Source organism: Castor canadensis, chromosome 19, assembly GCF_047511655.1.
Source record: "Castor canadensis chromosome 19, mCasCan1.hap1v2, whole genome shotgun sequence".
Classification (NCBI taxonomy): Eukaryota; Metazoa; Chordata; class Mammalia; order Rodentia; family Castoridae; genus Castor; species Castor canadensis.
In genome coordinates this window covers 38,643,937-38,661,404 of record NC_133404.1, presented here as the reverse complement: position 1 = coordinate 38,661,404, position 17,468 = coordinate 38,643,937, and the positions used below count along the sequence as shown (strand labels likewise).

Here is a 17,468-nt window from a genome sequence, read left to right as displayed (position 1 = left end):
CCCAACTACTTGAGAGGTGGAGGCAGGAGGATAATGAGTTGGAGGCCAGCCTGAGCAAAGTTAGTGAGACTTTATCTCAAAACCAAAATAAAAACAAAAGGCCTGGGAGCGCAGCTCAAGTGGTACAGCACTTACCTAGCAAGCACTAGGCCCTAGGTTCAATTCCCAAGAAGGGAGGAAAGGAGGGGAAGGAAGAGAACAGAAGTGGAGAAGAGAGGGCAGGGGAAGGGGAGAAGAAGGGAGAGGGGAAGGGGAGAAGAAAGGATGGGAGAAGAGGGAGAGGAAGGAAATTCTAAACTCAGGATGACTACCTTTAGAACTCCATCTAGCATGGCTTTCCTACTTTGGAAAGAGAACAATTAAATCATCAAGAATTTTTACTTACTTTTTAAGTGCATGGGACCAAAGCACCTTGTCCACCTGCCAATAGACAGTGATGTGGCAGACTGCAGAACTGTTCCATGCATCCTACCTGGGACACCTTTTTCACATTTTTGCTTAATCCCAGAAGCAGATTGCCAACAATGAACAATGCTTCCCATATGGACATCTCTATTTGGCTTCCCAGGTTCTACAAAGAACCCACCATGCCTCATGAAGAAGCAGAACACAGACTGTTTCCTACCTCAAAGCTGTAGGAGAGCTCAGGACACATCGCCTCATATTGCATCAGTTCTTCTTCAGGTCGGTCAGGACCAGGTTTTGAACTCAGCTTGTCCATATCAGTTTCCAAGTCATCATCCTACAATGGAGTATTCAATGATCGGGTTAGGACCACAAAGCCCACCCTCAAAGGCACCACAGCAAGATACATATGTGGTTCTTCAGAAACCTAAGACATGGTTTCTTTGCCCTCAGACTACAATGTTAGCCCAGCTGGTAAAAAATTTAATACACTGGATTATATTTTTTAAATAACATTTTCACAGCATTTATGTCAGTATTTATCAGATCTCTTCAGAAATAAGTAGCATATAAAATAAAATAGACAATATAAATAAGACATGATATAAAATATCTTTATTTCATTCACCACTGTCATCAACACCATTGTAATTATCACCACTTTCACCTCTCTGCTTTTAGCTTCTTTACTTATTCATAAACATCCAGTGAGCCTCATCCATGAGCAAGTACCCATCTACCTTTGAAGAGTCAGTGATAATGAAACCAAGGCCCATGCTCCTGTAGAAGTTACTTTCTAGTAAGAGAAAGAACACCATAAACAGTAAGATAAATAAGTGAAGAAAGTCCTTTCCAATGGTGACAAATGGCCTGGAAGTGAGAAAGAAGGTGATACAATTGTAGCTGAAACTGGCATATAGGAAGCTGTTTGGATTGAATGACCTGAGACTAAGGTAGCATTAGTCTTAACTGAGAAGTAAGATACAAAAAACAACTATGCAAAGAAAGGAATTCTATCAGAAGGACCAAGTTAAATTTGCTTACAGAAAGAAAGGTGGCTGAGAAGGGGACTAAGTGGAAAGAAGAAAAACAGAGGGGATGAACCAATTTGGGTTATAAAACATATATATGGAAATGTCACAATGAAACATCCAGTATAGCTGTCTTAAACAAGCAAAAATGTCTTGTTTTCAAAAACGGAGAACAGGAAGGTAAATTGGGTCTAAAACCCTGTGGGGTTTGGTACCAGTGGGAGGGGGTAGGACATAAGGAGAGGGTATAGGAGTGTGAATGTAGTGGGAATATTATGTACTCAGGTATGAAAATGGAAAAATGAAACCTGTTGAAACTATTCCAGGAATGGGGGGAGGGGGGATAAAGGAGAATGATGGAGGGGGTGAATTCAACTATGATACATTGTAAGAACTTTTGTAGATGTCACAATGTACCCCCAGTATAATAATAATATGATAATAAAAAAGAAAGAAGGTGTGTGAAGAACAGAAAATAAGAGGAAGAGTATGGAAATGAGATTTGAGAGGAGGCAGCAGAGGAATTACATCATCCTCATACAGTTCCTGGGAACAGTTTGTATTCTCCTGCGGCACCTTCATCTCCTTGTACCTTTAAAAGTTTACCAAGGACCACCAGGCTTTTCTTTATTGGGTTAAATCATTTGACTCTCTTTATTTTTTTTCTAGATCATCATTGTATAATAATTTAATGGTGACAGTGACTTTTGAACACTCGTATAACTTTCAAGGTTTATGGAATCTTATAGAGAAAAGAAACCCAGAATCAAATGGTCCTTTCTCTTTATCTTCCCATATTCCTTAATAAAATGGGGAAGCAAAATCTACCATATGTTTTAGAAGTATATTCAGTTAGTTGAGGAAAAACCTTAACCTTAAGTCCTGAAGGCCTAAATCAAATGTATAAAGTAAATGCTTTCTCTCAGATCCGGGAGAAATGAGGAAATGCAGTATTCCATCCACCTTACAGAATTTTCCTCCATGCTTCAAATTAAAAGAAAAGTACATCCCATGAATTTGACTTAATGCTATTTTCAGGTACAGTGCACATCAGGCCCACACTTCATAGCCACCACTCTCAAACTTTTCAGCTTCATCTTTCAGTTCCTGTTTGCCTCCACCAAGGCCCAGAGTGGTCCCAATTAAAACACATTGGCCAGACATTGGGAAGAGTGTCCCTACCAGTGAATAAGGCTGTGCTCCAACTGGTGGGTCTGGAGTGAAAAGTGTCATGTAACTCATGGGCTAGAGCCTAACTCATAGCTAGGTGACCCACTTAGCATTAAAGCAGAGAATAACAAACTATGGTCCACTGCTTGTTTTTATAAATAAAATTTTATTGGAACACAGTCATACCCATTCATGTCCATAGCTGCCTTCTTGGTGCAACAACAAAGCAGAGTTGTTGTGACAGAGATTGTTTCTATTCTTCAAAGATCTGGAACTTGGTCTCCATTATCTCCAGGCACTTGTTGGGTTCTCACTGCCTCGTACATTTCTTATATGGACCATTTATACTTATCTAGGGATGGACCTGCTTCTGTGTTCTCAAGGCAACCCAGATGATCTTCCACCATCTAGAACTCTGAAACCCCCCTCACCTAAACTAGATCAGGCCTTCTGGCCCTTGCTCCTTAGATCAGGCCTCTTGGATTCTGCTTTCTTCCTGCCTCAGACTTGAGTTCAAGTCTAAGGTGCTGATCTGAACTTTAAAAGGGACAATGCTCAATTTTGCAATATTGTGAACTCTTTTAAGATAAGCATGATGTTTCATTTGTTTCTATCCTATTAGTATCCCCAAGAACTCAGCATGCTGCACATGGACCATACCCAAAAAATCACCTGAAAGGAAGAAAAAATTTTAAAAAAAGGAAACAAAGAAAAAAATTTTAAAGGAGATAATTAAAGAAAAGAGCAGAAAGAAAGGAGAACTTGAATGCACTCTGTGCATCCCCCTCTTACTTTAGCTTTGTTTTGTTGGTACTGGGGTTTGAACTTAGGGTCTTGTACTTGCTAAAAGGGCTTTATCCCTTGAGTCATGCTCTATAGCCTCCCTCTTCTTCAGTTTATCCAAATCTAATGTCTGTGTGCATGAAGTAAACACCTGGTCAACATCCTGTATTTATTTTTTTATGAGTTTCTCTTTTCTTATATCGACCTTGACAGTTTCCAATCAAATCCAAGCACCTAACATTCTCCCCAAAGAACCTTTACATATAAAAAGTTCCTTTTAATCATACTTTCTAAGAGGTTGGTCCCAATTACCAGGTGAGATTTTCAAATGAGAATGGCACAAGTTCAAGGCCTGGGCCAGTTCTGTGAATAGAATAAAAAAAAATGCCTGGCTTCTTGTCAGGCATTTTTGCTGGAAGAGCAATTCCTTTGCTCTTGTCGTACCCCTGACTCAAGCCCTGATGCTAAAGCTGCCCCTTATCTCTACAACTCAGTCTCATATAGACTTCTCATCTTCTCTTTGACTTAAAGGCTTTGATGAATAGTTTCCAGGCCCTTGACAATTTGTCTTGTGCATCTTTTCCAGCTGGGAAACCTTGTTTAGGTTCCACTCCATCCTAAGGAGAGAATCAGAAAACCCTGCCTCCCAAGCAGTGTGGAATAAGGCATTGTTGTACAACTTGTCCCCTCTGCATGAGATACAAGAGGCAACTGATCCTGCATCAGACCCTTAGCTATTGAAGAGCAAGCAAGAAGGGAAGGGAAGCTGGCATTGATGAGTGACTGCAGTAGTCCTGTATTATTCAAATAATTCCACACGTACTGCATAGGCCTGTGCCGCCAAGCCTCAGCAAAGAACCAATTTGATACTGGGGACTTCAGAAATGATTCTATTTATCAACAAAACCCTGAGAACACCAGACTGTTGATAGCAGTCTAAGCCCAGAGATATGGCTAAGAGATAGTCATCCCTAAATGTCTGCCACTACCATCAGCCAGGTGAGTGATTATCATGATAGAGAACTCAAAAGTCTCTTTCCCGCTAGATAGGGAGGGAGGGAGAAAGGAAGGAAGAGAGAGGGAGAGACTATTTAAATTCAGGTTTCATCCTCAGTAATGTCATAAAAGGTAGCATTTACTTCTGAGTCTTATTCTACAGATGACAAAATTAATGAACTCTAACTTGTAGAAACTTGTCCAAATCCTTGTGCAGTGACAGAAATGAAGACAGAATTATGTCTCATAGATAAATTGTCATTATTTAAGGGCAGTGGTTTTCAAGTAAGAGTGATTTTGGCAGTTCCTGGAGACATATTTGGCTCATGTCTGAGGAGCATAGGGTTAGATGCTATCAGTATCTACTAAGTTAGGTCTACGATGCTGCTGCACAATCCTACAATGCACAGAACAGCCCCCAACAAACAAGAAGCATCCAGTCAGAACACCAGTAGTGAGAATACCCATCGCAGAAAAGCAATCAGAAAACTATGTCCCACTGTCTGCTTCACTAGAACATAACTGTACCCATTCGTCCATGTATTGTCAGTAGCTACTTTTGTGCTACAATGAGAATTTGAGTAGTTGTGACAAAGACCGGTTAGATACACAAAGCCTGAAATTATTATTATCTGATCTTTTATAGAAAGTTTGCTGGCCTCCACTTTATAGCATAAGCTATTACGGGGTAGGAACCAAGAAATATCACTTCCTTGTTGGCCAGGTTGCATACTTTGGAAAAATAATTCGCAAGAACATAAATGGGATTGTACAATGCAGCCACCCTGTATAGAGTAGGCAAAGAAGAAGAGTGACTCGTGAAGAGAGGTGACATACAGTGGAGAGTTTCCTAGAAAATCTTTCCATTCTATCAGTGCACTTATTAAATACACTAACCCTAAGCACTAAGTGTATACACAAAGTTCATCCTGACGAAACGTTAGTATTCTAACAAGCAATAGCTCTGACTTTACAATGAGACAATGAACTTATAACTACCAAGATAGGAAATCAATTAACAGCAGCTGTCATTTTTCAAGCATCACTATCACTGAGGTGGCAGTACTAAACTAAGTCCTTAAAATTTACACTGAGCTTCTGCAAACAGAAGCTTCTTCCTCTGCATGGTGTGAAGATGGAGATCATTACAAGGGCTGGTGTACCTACTTCCTCTTTCACTTCATCAGAATCTGAGTCTTTGTCCACCTCCTCATCACCATCATCTTCAAAATCCTCTGGGTGGGAAAAAAAGGTGATATGGTTGAGACTTCTCACACAGTGGCTGGCACTGCTCACAAATAAGGGATCGGTTATTAAGTATGTACACAGTATCTAACACTCTCAGTATATACAAGTGGTACGTATGTGGGGACACATATCATGAAGTGGAAATTGTGCTCCCACACTGAATTCAAAAGGATTGAAAAATAAAATGACACGCAAAATCCACTCCAGTTTTTCTCCCCCTCAATTTGGAAGTATTTATGCAACAATGTTGCCAAAGAGATTGCACACATTCAAAATTTGTTATAATCCTAGATACTACTTTGATTGAATCCTAATTTTTAAATGAAGGAATTTATTTAAAACAAAAGTTATCCAGTGTCTTTAGAAAGCATCCGGTGCCATTGTGGCAAAATTACACCTGCAGAAAATCCATTCAATAGTAGGAAGAGGGGGTTAAAAAGCACCAGAATGTTTTGACTATAAGATTTTCCTAGAGATTAAATAATCATACTTTCAGAGGCTCTAAATAAGTAGAATGGGGTTTTACATAGCATGAGTTTTACTTCAATTTCATCCTTTGGGTAAATTAATTCCACTACCAGTCAGTACAGTAATGAGACTCAATCACAGAATTATAGATAATTTTTTTCCTTAATTAGATGACTGTACAGCCATTCAATAGCTCCCAGGCAAAGTGGCAACAGTTGATAATTAAGGACAAAACAAGTGAGCTTGGTGTTGGTTCACCCTGCTTATGAAAAATACTGCTTTTTCGTACATGTCTACAATGAGATTATTAGACAATCACAGTTGACTGGTTAACTTTTACTCTTATTCCTCTGACATATTACAAAATGCAAAAAGCTTATAGCTACCTACTTCCTTTACCTTCAGTGACAGCAGGTAGAGGTTCAGAGGTGACGCTCCCAGGGACCATGAAGGAATAAGCACTGTTGACTGTGACCAGGGGAAGTGGACTCTTAGGGTAGCATTGCCTGAGGATCTGAAGAACAGCAGAGATGATGGGCTCCATGTTCTTGTTGTCCAGACAGTTCTGAGCAAAGAGAAGATTGTAAAAGACACTGACACCGTGTTCAGACACTCACTGTAGCATCATTTCAGGTAATGAGTACCACACAGCCTAAGTAGACAGCAAACAGCCTTAATGTAAAATGTCTCACTCGAACATTCTAGAATTTTGTCTAATGTGGAATTTGCATTTTCAGTTCTCTCTCATTCCTCATATCATATTGGAATGAACTTAGTCTGAAAAGAGGCTTAAAATCATTTCAAGGAGTGGGACGCTAAGACAAGACAATGTCTAAAAAGAGGAGAAGACACCTTTCTTTAGCCACCTATGTGTCATTGGGACTTGCTGCCTAAATTAGGGAATGGGTAGCTGAATTGATGGAAGTCTTGCTTTTCTTTTTCAGCTGTTATCTGAAGAGTACAATATAAAGGGAAAAGATAAAATATGAACTCAGAAGGAAGACTAAATGAGTCCCTGTACCCAAATTAAATAGTATGTCTCATCTCAAAACCCAGAGTGTTTCCTTCTGGTACCTGCACAAAGCAAGGAAAAATTGGGTTTGCAGATGTAACATTTTGATACTGATGGAACATGACATGACCCTTCTTTTCAGACACTGTGAAAAACGTTAAGAACAAGTTTACTAAATTGAGACCAAGAGTTGGGTATAGGTCTGTCTCTCTTTGGCAAAAACACAACAATTTTCTTCAGTATCTTAGTAAATGCCTTGTGTACTGACTTGGTATACAAATATGACCAATGTGAACCTCCAGTTTGATATGGCTAAAGGGTGCAGAACACTCTGAGATCAACAAGCCATAGCAGTAGATATGGTAGGTAACAACACACCACAGGGCATATGAAAGTCTTTAGTGCTGCCCCACTGCAACACCTCCAGGTCCACATAACTCCATGGAGAAAACAAATCTGAATAAAAATTTAGCCAAGAATTCTAACTATCCAAATGACCCCAAGTATAAGTGAACCAACTCGCAAAACAGAAATGTCTTAATACAATCAAAAATGCCATTTCCCCCTCAGTGTGTTCAAATGGTACAAATCAGGTGTCTCAGAGCATATAGCAGGAAACACTCCCAGTAGAAAATGAATTCATTGAGGCTATTTCATCCCTTGGCCTGGTCAAATGGCTTCAAGTGTTTAATGAAAGGTTATTAATAGTGGAAAAGAGAAAACAGAGTGGAAGAGAAAGAGGAAAGTTGTTGAAGTAGTGCTGGTCAGAAATAATGTTCTGAGCTCAATCTTGGGAAAAAATAGAGCTAGACCCAAGACAGGGAAACTCAGTCAAAAATGCCAGCATTTTGGAATCTAAGCCCATCTGCAATTGCCATCCATGACAATAAGTATGATACAGGGTTTTTTTTATCTTGTGTGGGCTGGCCTATGAAAGGTGAATGGAGATTGGGCACTGGTAGCTTATACCTATAATCCTCGCTATGTGGGAGTCTGAGATTGAGAGGATCATGGTTCCAGATCAGCCCAGGCAAAAGTTCAGGAAAAAAATTGGGTATGGTGGTTCATGCTTGTTATCCCAAAAAAACAGCTAGAGGGCTGGCTCAAGAGGTAGAGTGCCTGTCTAGCAAACATGAAGCCCAGTATCACCAAAAAAATAAAAATAAAAAAGCGAATGGATGGACAGACGCAAGTGAAATGTCCTAAGAGTTTGGGTTACACCATGAACTGAATTTGAGGGATGGAGGGAGTATTAAAATCTATAGAAACCAAGGCATTAGGGATAATGCAATAGTTGGTGTCTGCTATATCTAGGGGAAATACTTAGGTATTTAAAGATGATCCTTGGCTCCAAAGTAATAGAAATTCCTACATCTACTTGTCACCATGTGTCAAGTGCAAATTGATGGTGCAAGGGACTTTGAAGTTAGAAAATATCCTAGAAGGCCATTGCTACTCAGGGCAGAGTCCAAGTAATAATCCTCACTATAACAAAGTAAGACATTTTAGCAGAAAAGGATTTCAAAAGAGAAATCTGAACTCCAAGGTTTCCAGTGTTTCTAACTAGTCCATGCTATTGGGAATCTCTCCCCTGAACTCCTATAAACAGGCCAACACCTCCCCTTACCTTATCAACACTCCCTCCTTCCCCTTCTGCCCTCTGGTCACCTCCTCTCCAAGAAAGGTCCTTTAAAAGTATAAATCAGTTTAATGGAAGTAGAATTTCAGTTTTGCAAGATGAAATGGTTCTGGAGGTAGATGAGTGGTGGTGATGGTTGTACGAAAGTGTACTTAACACTACTAAACTGCACACTGAAAAACAATTAAGATACTGGTGTTTATGTCGTATCTTAGTATAATTTTAAATTTTCTTAATTTAAAATGAAGGCCATATATCATATCAGGCCACTCCCCTATTTCAAGCCTGATAAAGATAAAATCCATTTTTTTTTCATGGTCTAGAAAACTCTATGGAATCTGGCCTCCCCCCCCCCTTTCTCTCTCTCTCTCTCTCTCTCTCTCTCTCTCTCTCTCTCTCTATCTCTCTCTCTCTGCCTCCCTCCCTCCCTCCTTCCCTTCCTCCCTTTCTCCCTCCTTCCTTCCCTCCTCCTTCTTGAGCATGCTTAAAACCTGCTAGAAATAAAACCCAAATTCCTTATTCCTTTACAGTTTCCTAGGAAGCTCTAAATGTTCTCTCTGCCTGGGTTCTCGTCTTCATCTCATGCCTTCCCCCTTATTCACTAGGTGTTGGGCACTCTAGCTTCTCTCTTTCTGGAACTTGATCTACCCCTACCTGAAGGTTTCTGCATTTTCTTATTTTTCTCTCTATAGAGAGAAAATTAACTTTCATGGTTCTTGTCCTTCAGGCCTCAGGTCAGGCTCTTCCTTTGGAATAGCCTCTCTCCCTCCTTTATTTCCAGTGTTTCTTTGAACATAGTTGGGTAAATTCTAAGGCCCAGAGCAGATATGGTGGAGTTATTTTGAAATGTCTTCCATGAAAATTCCTTTAGTTGAGACCTTCTGGTTTGTTCTTACCCAGGCCTTTCCTTCTACTCAAATCTCCAAAATGTCTCAGATTTCCCACTAGGTCTACACTACTTCTGTCTCCATCTGTGCCACAAGACTACCTCTTTCTACTTCTCTGAACAGTGTACATACTAAAAGATGTTCTCCTGGACTGACTCAAATAGGGCTTCCTTCTTGAAGCCTTCCTCTGATCCACCAAGATTAAGAAGGGCTCTCATCTTCATGGTTTTTCCAATCCCATTTTTACACCTCACTCACTGCCTATACTCCCATTATCCTAATCTGCTTTCCCCTATAGGAAGGTAGTTTCCTGACAAGGATGGGTCTTTTATCACCTTCATCTTTGAAGCATCTGTATATCCTTAGCCCCAACACCCTCCACAAAGCAGGACTCAGAAATCATTTACTGAGAATATATGATCTTGAGCCAAGTTGATTCCAAGTTTGTCACATCTCCTTTAGGATTTGGTCCTTCCTTTCATAGATCCACAATGCTAAACTCATCCTGTTGGACAAAGAAGGTACTGGTGCATCAGGGCCTGGCCTGCTACTCTTTCCGGTAGCAGCTGTGCCTTTTTAAAGGACTTTATGCTAGTGGGTCTCAAAGTGAGGTGCCCAGACAGTAGCATCATCATCATCATCACCTGAGAACCTGTAAGAAATATGGAATTTGAGTTCCTCAAATTAGAAACTCAGGGGGTAAAGTCCAGCAATCTGTCTTAACCTCTGGGCGATTCTGATGCATGCTCAGAATTGAAAACCAGCAGGTTCAGCAACTTTTTAGGTCTCTTAAGCTGTTGTAGCTCTACAGAGGGTCCCTCTCTTTACCTGACTATTTCATCCAGGTGTGTTCCTTCCACCATTACCTATTTCTCCAAATTGATATCTATCTCATACTATTTCAGGACATTTCTGGAGAGTTATTTTTTCTTTTAACCTTAAATTGTCATCTTTCCTCTTTCTTCAACATTATAGTACATAATACCCTCATTGCACTATGACAACCTCAGTCCCTGAATGTTTAGGGGTTGCTTAGAGGATAGCACAGGGATGTGTGACTCAGGAAACAGGATGGTTCATTGTGAGAGAGAGGCTGTAAGCAGTGACCTTGGAAAAAAGGGCAAAGTCAAATATTATGGGCAAAGCCTATGGGAAGGATACAAAAATAGTTTTACCTCAGTCAATTTCATGCCCAGTAGGCTTGTAATTACATTACAAACATCAATAGAAATAGTATAGCAGGGTAGTTTTCAAAGTGTGATCCCCAGACCAGCAGCATCAATTGGGAACTTGTTAAACAGACAAACTCTCAGGCCTCCACAGACCTCTGGAGTCAGAAACTCTGACATGGGTGGTTCTCAGGGACCTCTGTTTCAGTGAGTCCTCCAGGAGGTTCTGATGCTTGCTCACCTTGGGGAATACCTAGTACCATGAGCAAAAGCAATGAAACCACCAAACTCAAAGTCTGCCTCCAATTCTTGCAAGCTTGGTGGACGTGAACAAATCACTCAACATTTTTGTGCCTCAGTCTCTTCATTTTTAAAATGGGGATAATTGAGTCTACCTCAAAAGGTTTTTAGAATTTCAAAACTGGAGTGTATGTAGACAGTGTGAAATTAGTCTTAGGCCATAGAAAAGGCTCCATACCCTTACTCTCCTCCCCACCTCCTCCTCCTTCTCTTCCTTCTCATACTCCTCTTTCGGTTACTTCATTGTCATAATTACAGTAGCAGCAGCAGCACCACCACCATCATCACAACAATACAGACTGAAATACCATTACCAGATCCCACCTGAGTTGGCCATCCAGTGACTCCCATGCCTTCGCTAGCAGAAGGGAGAGTAGGGGCTATGGGCAGCTCTAACTTCTGCACAGTTGCAAGGGCATCTGTGCCCAGTACTCAGCCCAGGTCTGGGAGACTCAACACTGGCTATGATTCTGCCAAGGGAGAATAATGGGTCACTGGTTTCTAAGCCAAAGCAATGTATCTTGCACCTGAAAGGACCATTTTCCAAATGTCAGACTTCACACATGAACTTGATAATGTCTCCTCTAGGAAAACACATTAAAGACTAAAGCACAAAGGGGAAGCAGTGAAAAGTGGGAAATTCAACCCTTTGAAGTTGTCAGTCATTGTGCACACTTCTCCATGTGACAGCCTTAGTGTTTACTCAACACTGTTGCACAGACCCCTCCTCGGCTGGATTTTTAATAATACCAACAGAAACTGCAACGTGAGCTGGAGGAACCTCGGTATAAAATACAGATTCTGTCTCCACTCTCATCTACTTTCTATTCTCTATGGCATTGGAGGCTGAGAACTTGTTATAAATTTGCTTAATTGAGCAGTTAAGGTCTCTACTGACCAGCTGAGGAATTACAACCCTGTGCACAAGCTTGCACCCTTCATGTGTCTGGGCTTCACTTGGTATTTTTCCACTGTATTCCTATCATAGATATGTACCTCCAGAGTCACCATCTTCATCTTCTATTGCCCTTTCAATTGTTTTCAACACAGAACAGAGAAATACCCAATAATGCAGAAGGCAAAGCAGTGGAGTAGACAGTTAAGAATGGGAGCTACTTTGCCATTAGCAGTACAGAGAGGCATTTCAAAAGACTGAGGAAGATTAGAGACATGTGAACCACAAGTTTACAGAGCATGGGGAAACTTGGGTAAATTCTAAGTACCACTTCATACAGAAAAATAGAATGTAAAATTCATCTTTTTCATGACTGAGAAGCTCTGAAAGCTGCAATGATAGAAACCTGGAGGTGACAGGAGATAGAAAATCAAATGCTGGTTTGCATCTGATTAGGATGGGGGGAGCCATGTTTTTAAAATAAGAAAAGTCTGCAGACACTGTGGTTGGAAAACAGCCCTCTCATTGGCTGCTTCATGTACCTCTGGATGCACTAGAGAAAAACTGGACGCTGTCCAGAGAAGAGCAATGAGTACAGAGACAGACAAATAGCAAGACAACAAGGAACATGGTGCACATGAAACAAGCAGATGATGGATATTTGAGATACTCACATCACCAAGTTCAAGTGGTGGTGTTTAAATCCACCTTGTCATGTGTAATTAAGGGATTTGTTATTTGGGTTGAAATCCAGGTGACCCTGGACCACATATCCCCCTGGGATGTAGCCGGAGCACGTGACATTCCCTTTGCCTAGGATGCTTTTCCCCTTAACATGGCATGACCTGCTCTTCAATAATTCAAGACTCAGTTCAGGTGCCTACTCAAAGAAGACTTGGTCTCTCTAAAAGATCACCTCCTCTCTTGCCCTACGGGAGTTACCACTACTTTACTGGACTCACAAAACAATATGAAGTATTTTCCACGTTGGATTCTTTGATTTTTAATGTCCATTCTCTGCTATTATGTCTGCCCCATAAGACCAGGAATCTGTCATATTCACCACTGGATTCCCAGTACTAATTACTCCAATGACTGCTCACACTCAAAAAGCAGTTAAAATATGCAAAATGCTCTTCTGAGCATATGAACTTATTTAGTTCTCACAGCAGCCTACATGTTCTGTTTCACATTTAAGAAGCAACTGGATACTTAGAGAAGTTGGGTGGTGTCTCCAAAGTGCTGCAGCTGTAGGAGCCACAGCAGGGACTGAACACCAGTATCCTAATTCTGAAGTCCACACTCATAGCCCTTACACCATCCTGCACCTTCAGTAACATGCACTCAGTAAAGACATACTGAAAAGTGAATGAATGAGCACATGAATGAGTGAATAAATAAGCATTTGAACCCAGAACACCTGCCATAGTATATAACGAGAAATGTACTGAAATGTTTCCAGCTCTATTTGCCACAATTCCTGAGCTTCGGCCTTCAGGAATTATTCAGATTTCATCCTGAGGATGAAATCCCCAGGTTGACTACCTGAGTGATGGTAAAGAGCATCTCCAGGCCCTGGGCTGCCAGGAAGGCCTCCCTGCCAGACCGGAGGGTGGTGAGACGCTTGAGGCAGAGCAGAAGTCCCTGGCGGATCAGCATGTAGGTGTTCGCTGTGTCGTGGTTGTGCCAGTCCTGATGCAGCCTGAGCAAGCTGGTGACATAACCTCTGTTCACTGCCCTGCGGCTGTTAGACTCTGAAAACAAAGGGAAAAGATCATGTCTATCACCGGCTCTCCAGGGCACACCTGCTTGAGAACACCCTCGTGTGTCTCCTGCAATATACTTATTAATTATAATGGGAATAATAACTTCTCACTATATAAAACTGGTAGAGGTCACCTTAACCAAGTAATTGAAGTCCACATCACCAGTACTGGCATAGATAGTTGTAATGTATACCCTGATTCTTCTATGCCATTCCCACTCAAAATGCTTAAACCTAAATAAAACCATGAGGAAACTCAGCAAACCCAAAATGAGGGACATGCTAGAAAATATCTGACCTACGTTCTTCACAAATGTCAAGATCATAAAAGGGGGGGAAAAAGACTGAGGAACGGGGGCAAAGGAGACTAAAAAGGCAAGTATCCATGTACAACACATAATTATAACTTAGATCCTGGGCCAAGAAAATGAGTTTTCCCTTTGCTCGAAAAGGCATTAGTGAGGCAATGGATAAAATTTGAATAAGGTCTGTAGGTTAGCTAATGGTGTTGTATCAATGTTTATTTTCAGATTTTCCTAAACTGTGGTTATGTAAGAAAATATCCTTATTTTTAGGAAATTTACAAATGGAGTATGTGAATGTCTGCATGTTATTGTTAGGAAAAGAAAATAGTGTAGATTGAGAAGAGATGGGGAGAAAGGGGTTAAAGAGAAAGAGAGGGAGATTTCCACAAGATTCCTATTCTTTTCCCTGAATCTCAGTGGATCTAGGACTTTGTCATTTGGGTTAAGAAAACTCCAAGACCAGGTGAGGAAGGAGCAGACCAGTGAGAAATAATATCAGAAAGGCTGACACATGCAGGAGATGTGCTAGGCGTTTTTCTCAGAGAAGAGAAGTCAGTTCATGGGCAAAGGCGTCATAAATATGTTGAATATAGTTGCTGCCGCAGACTTCATTTTTAGACCTGACCTAAGTTATTTGAAACTTTATCATATCTCATCACGTCTGGCCCAATGAAGTCATCCCCTCCATAGGTGGTGTTCACATATGGCCCACTTGTTCCTCAACCCACAAACTAACACATCTCGCAGCTGCCAGCCAGGATGACATCCCCTGACAATCATCAGAGTGATGGAAATAAGCTCCCCTTGGTGTGTGTTCCTTTAAACTGATCCTCGTGGGAAAGTCTACAGGACAGTACCATAGACCTTAGCAAAGGCATGGTCCCTCATGTCCTCTCTCCCCTACCCACGGGTTGAACTTCCTGTTGCTTTCAGACTTCTCATCAGCACTTGTGGGCACACCTCTTCTCTCTGACTAATAAAATGTTTCTACTCTCTCTTGTGTTTTGTTGTGCTGCCTCCTCTGGATCTCACCTGACTAACATACTCAATTTAACCTTGTCCTTGTTGTGGCTTTCCTAGAGTGGCTGTCTGAGCTTATAACTACTCTTGCCAGAGAGCTCTCAAGACCAAATTAGAAAGAAATCACAATGGAGGAGTTTGGCCCAGATCAGGAAAGCAATTCCTCACAGAGAAGTCGGGTCAGCAAGAGGATGGACTCTGCAAGGCAGCACTTGATCCCGGCAGAGGTCACAAACCCACCCAGAAGGGCTCTTATGGCATTTCCTTGCATCTAATGGGGGAATTGTACCAGATCACTCTGGAGGCTTCCCTGAGCTCTTCAGCACCAGGATATCTCTGTGTAAGCTCTGTTTTCCTAGTTCAGACCTCCTATGAGAACCTATCTTACAGATAAATGTTTTCAAAATATGGTTTAAACTGTCTTTGAAGAAACACAGAGGCAAGACTAGTCAAAAATGCCTCTCTCGACAGTTAGTCTATGCTACTTTTCAGATTAACGTCCCTAGGCTTGAAGGTTGGTAGGTGCATATGGACAAGTCAGACCCACCCAGCAGATGTCTGGTCACCAGAACTCTTCTATAACAAGTTACATAGCAGGGCTCTGACCAGCTGAACCTCAGCCACAAAGGCTCAATTCATGCAGCTCTGTTCTCTCACTGCTATATTTCTCCATTACTCAAACCATTCACACTGGTTTATGAGCCAATATACGCTTCTGACCAAATGCGTGTGAGGGAGATTCCCTGAGCTGAAATCAGATAAGCAAAATTTCAGCTCAAAATCAGATTTTTCCCCCAAGATCATGAAAGTGCACAAAAGCACAAAAAATTACATGGTAATTCAATGCTTTACTCCGGAGGGGTTTTCTCATAATATTAATGGAACTTTCTCTTTCTCTTTCTCTCTCTCTCTCTCTCTTTCTCTCTCTCTCTCATTTACTTATCAACATTTACTTATCAAGTTTTAAATTGTCAGGCATCAATAAGCCCCACTGAGATTTTTGACCCATTTGTGTTAGTTGACATTTTTTTCCTTTTTTATAATTTTTCATTCAACCATGACCCTGAAGTGAGAATGGTAAGCTTTGTGCACCCAGAGATGTGTTTGTGGAAGGCTTAAATCACCTTCATTACCTCCTTTAATGAATTATTCTTTAGTATCGAAAGTATTTCTTTCCTTGGCTGGTCCCAGCCACAAAGCTCTAGAGTTCTTTACTGCCTAAATGAGGTTCCACCCTATCTGATGTTTAAATATCTGATGTTTAAAAGAAAATTAGGGATTAAGTGGGAGGTATTAAAGGAAAAGCATTGCCTGCTGAAAAGATTCAAGCATGACAAATACAGTGCAGAGGGACCCTGCCCGCAGGGCAATCCTCGGTTGGGGAATTTTGTCCTTTATCTATTTTAAGGGTTTGAGACTGATAATACTTTATCCTAATGACCTTCATCCATTATTCTTTTTTTGGTAAAGAAAAGTGGGTAATGAAAAAAATCTTTAATTGTCTGAAAAATCCCTTATCAAATGCCAATGATTTTATTCATGATTTTCTGTTAATCCCCAACAAATTGTCATGTTTACTAACATCTGAAATAGCTAAGCCTCCTTCCTCCCCCTACCCTACATCAGTCATCTTTCTCTGAGAATGGCTTGGGAAGCTTCCCAAAAGCCAATACACATCTAACAGGCAACAAGGGGAGATGCATCAAAGCGAGGAAGAGCAAATGTGGAGAACGGCCAAAGAATGAATGAGGGTGACTGGGATCAGCAACTCAGAGGAGTTCTAAAAGATTCGAGAGGAAAACACAGCTTCTCAGAGCAGGGGAAATATTGAGGAGAAGATGTGAATTTCCAAATACTGTTCTGGGTGAGCTCAGAGGTTGGGAATGGAAAGGGGGATCCAGGTCCCCCCAACCCTCTTCAGACAAAGCCAGCTCCTCTTTAGCTTGGTTCTGTAAAGATTTTCTTAGAAAAAATCACAGTGTATTGTAGAATATGGAGGGAATAAAAACTATAGAAAAGTCTGACTAAGCAAATGGATTTATCAATACCCCTCCCCACAGTTAAGGATTTTCTGCTAGGATTTTCTTAGGAAAAAAATCCTATTGCACACATATATATGTACATACATATATTTAAATTAACATCTTTAAATTTCCTAGTAGACTGGTATCTCCTAAACTAATTGGAAGATGGGGATGGATGGATGGCCAGAGACAAGTTCTGAGGGCCTTTAATTTTAACACATCAACCCCAATACCTACCCCATCACAAAGGCACTCTCCCTACTTCCTGAGTGTTCCCTTGCTCCCTTGGTCACTGTCAGCCTGCAGCTAAAGGTCTTCTTTGGCCACTTTTCCTTTAGCAAATCCCTGAAC

General features: G+C 41.0%; 1 protein-coding gene across 3 annotated transcripts in view; it reads right to left on the bottom strand.

Moving 5' to 3' along the window:
• The window catches only part of Agbl1 (AGBL carboxypeptidase 1), a 780,759-nt gene that overhangs the window by 633,701 nt on the left and 129,590 nt on the right, over positions 1-17,468 (bottom strand). For 2 of the 3 annotated variants that reach the window (XM_074061490.1, XM_074061493.1), the window contains 4 exons: positions 13,549-13,757; positions 6,492-6,666; positions 5,553-5,620; positions 626-742 (listed from right to left, as the gene is read on the bottom strand). In XM_074061490.1, coding sequence (XP_073917591.1) covers positions 626-742; positions 5,553-5,620; positions 6,492-6,666; positions 13,549-13,757 — 569 coding nt within the window. The remainder of the gene's footprint in view (positions 1-625; positions 743-5,552; positions 5,621-6,491; positions 6,667-13,548; positions 13,758-17,468) is intronic. The other variant, XM_074061492.1, reaches the window with a different exon arrangement.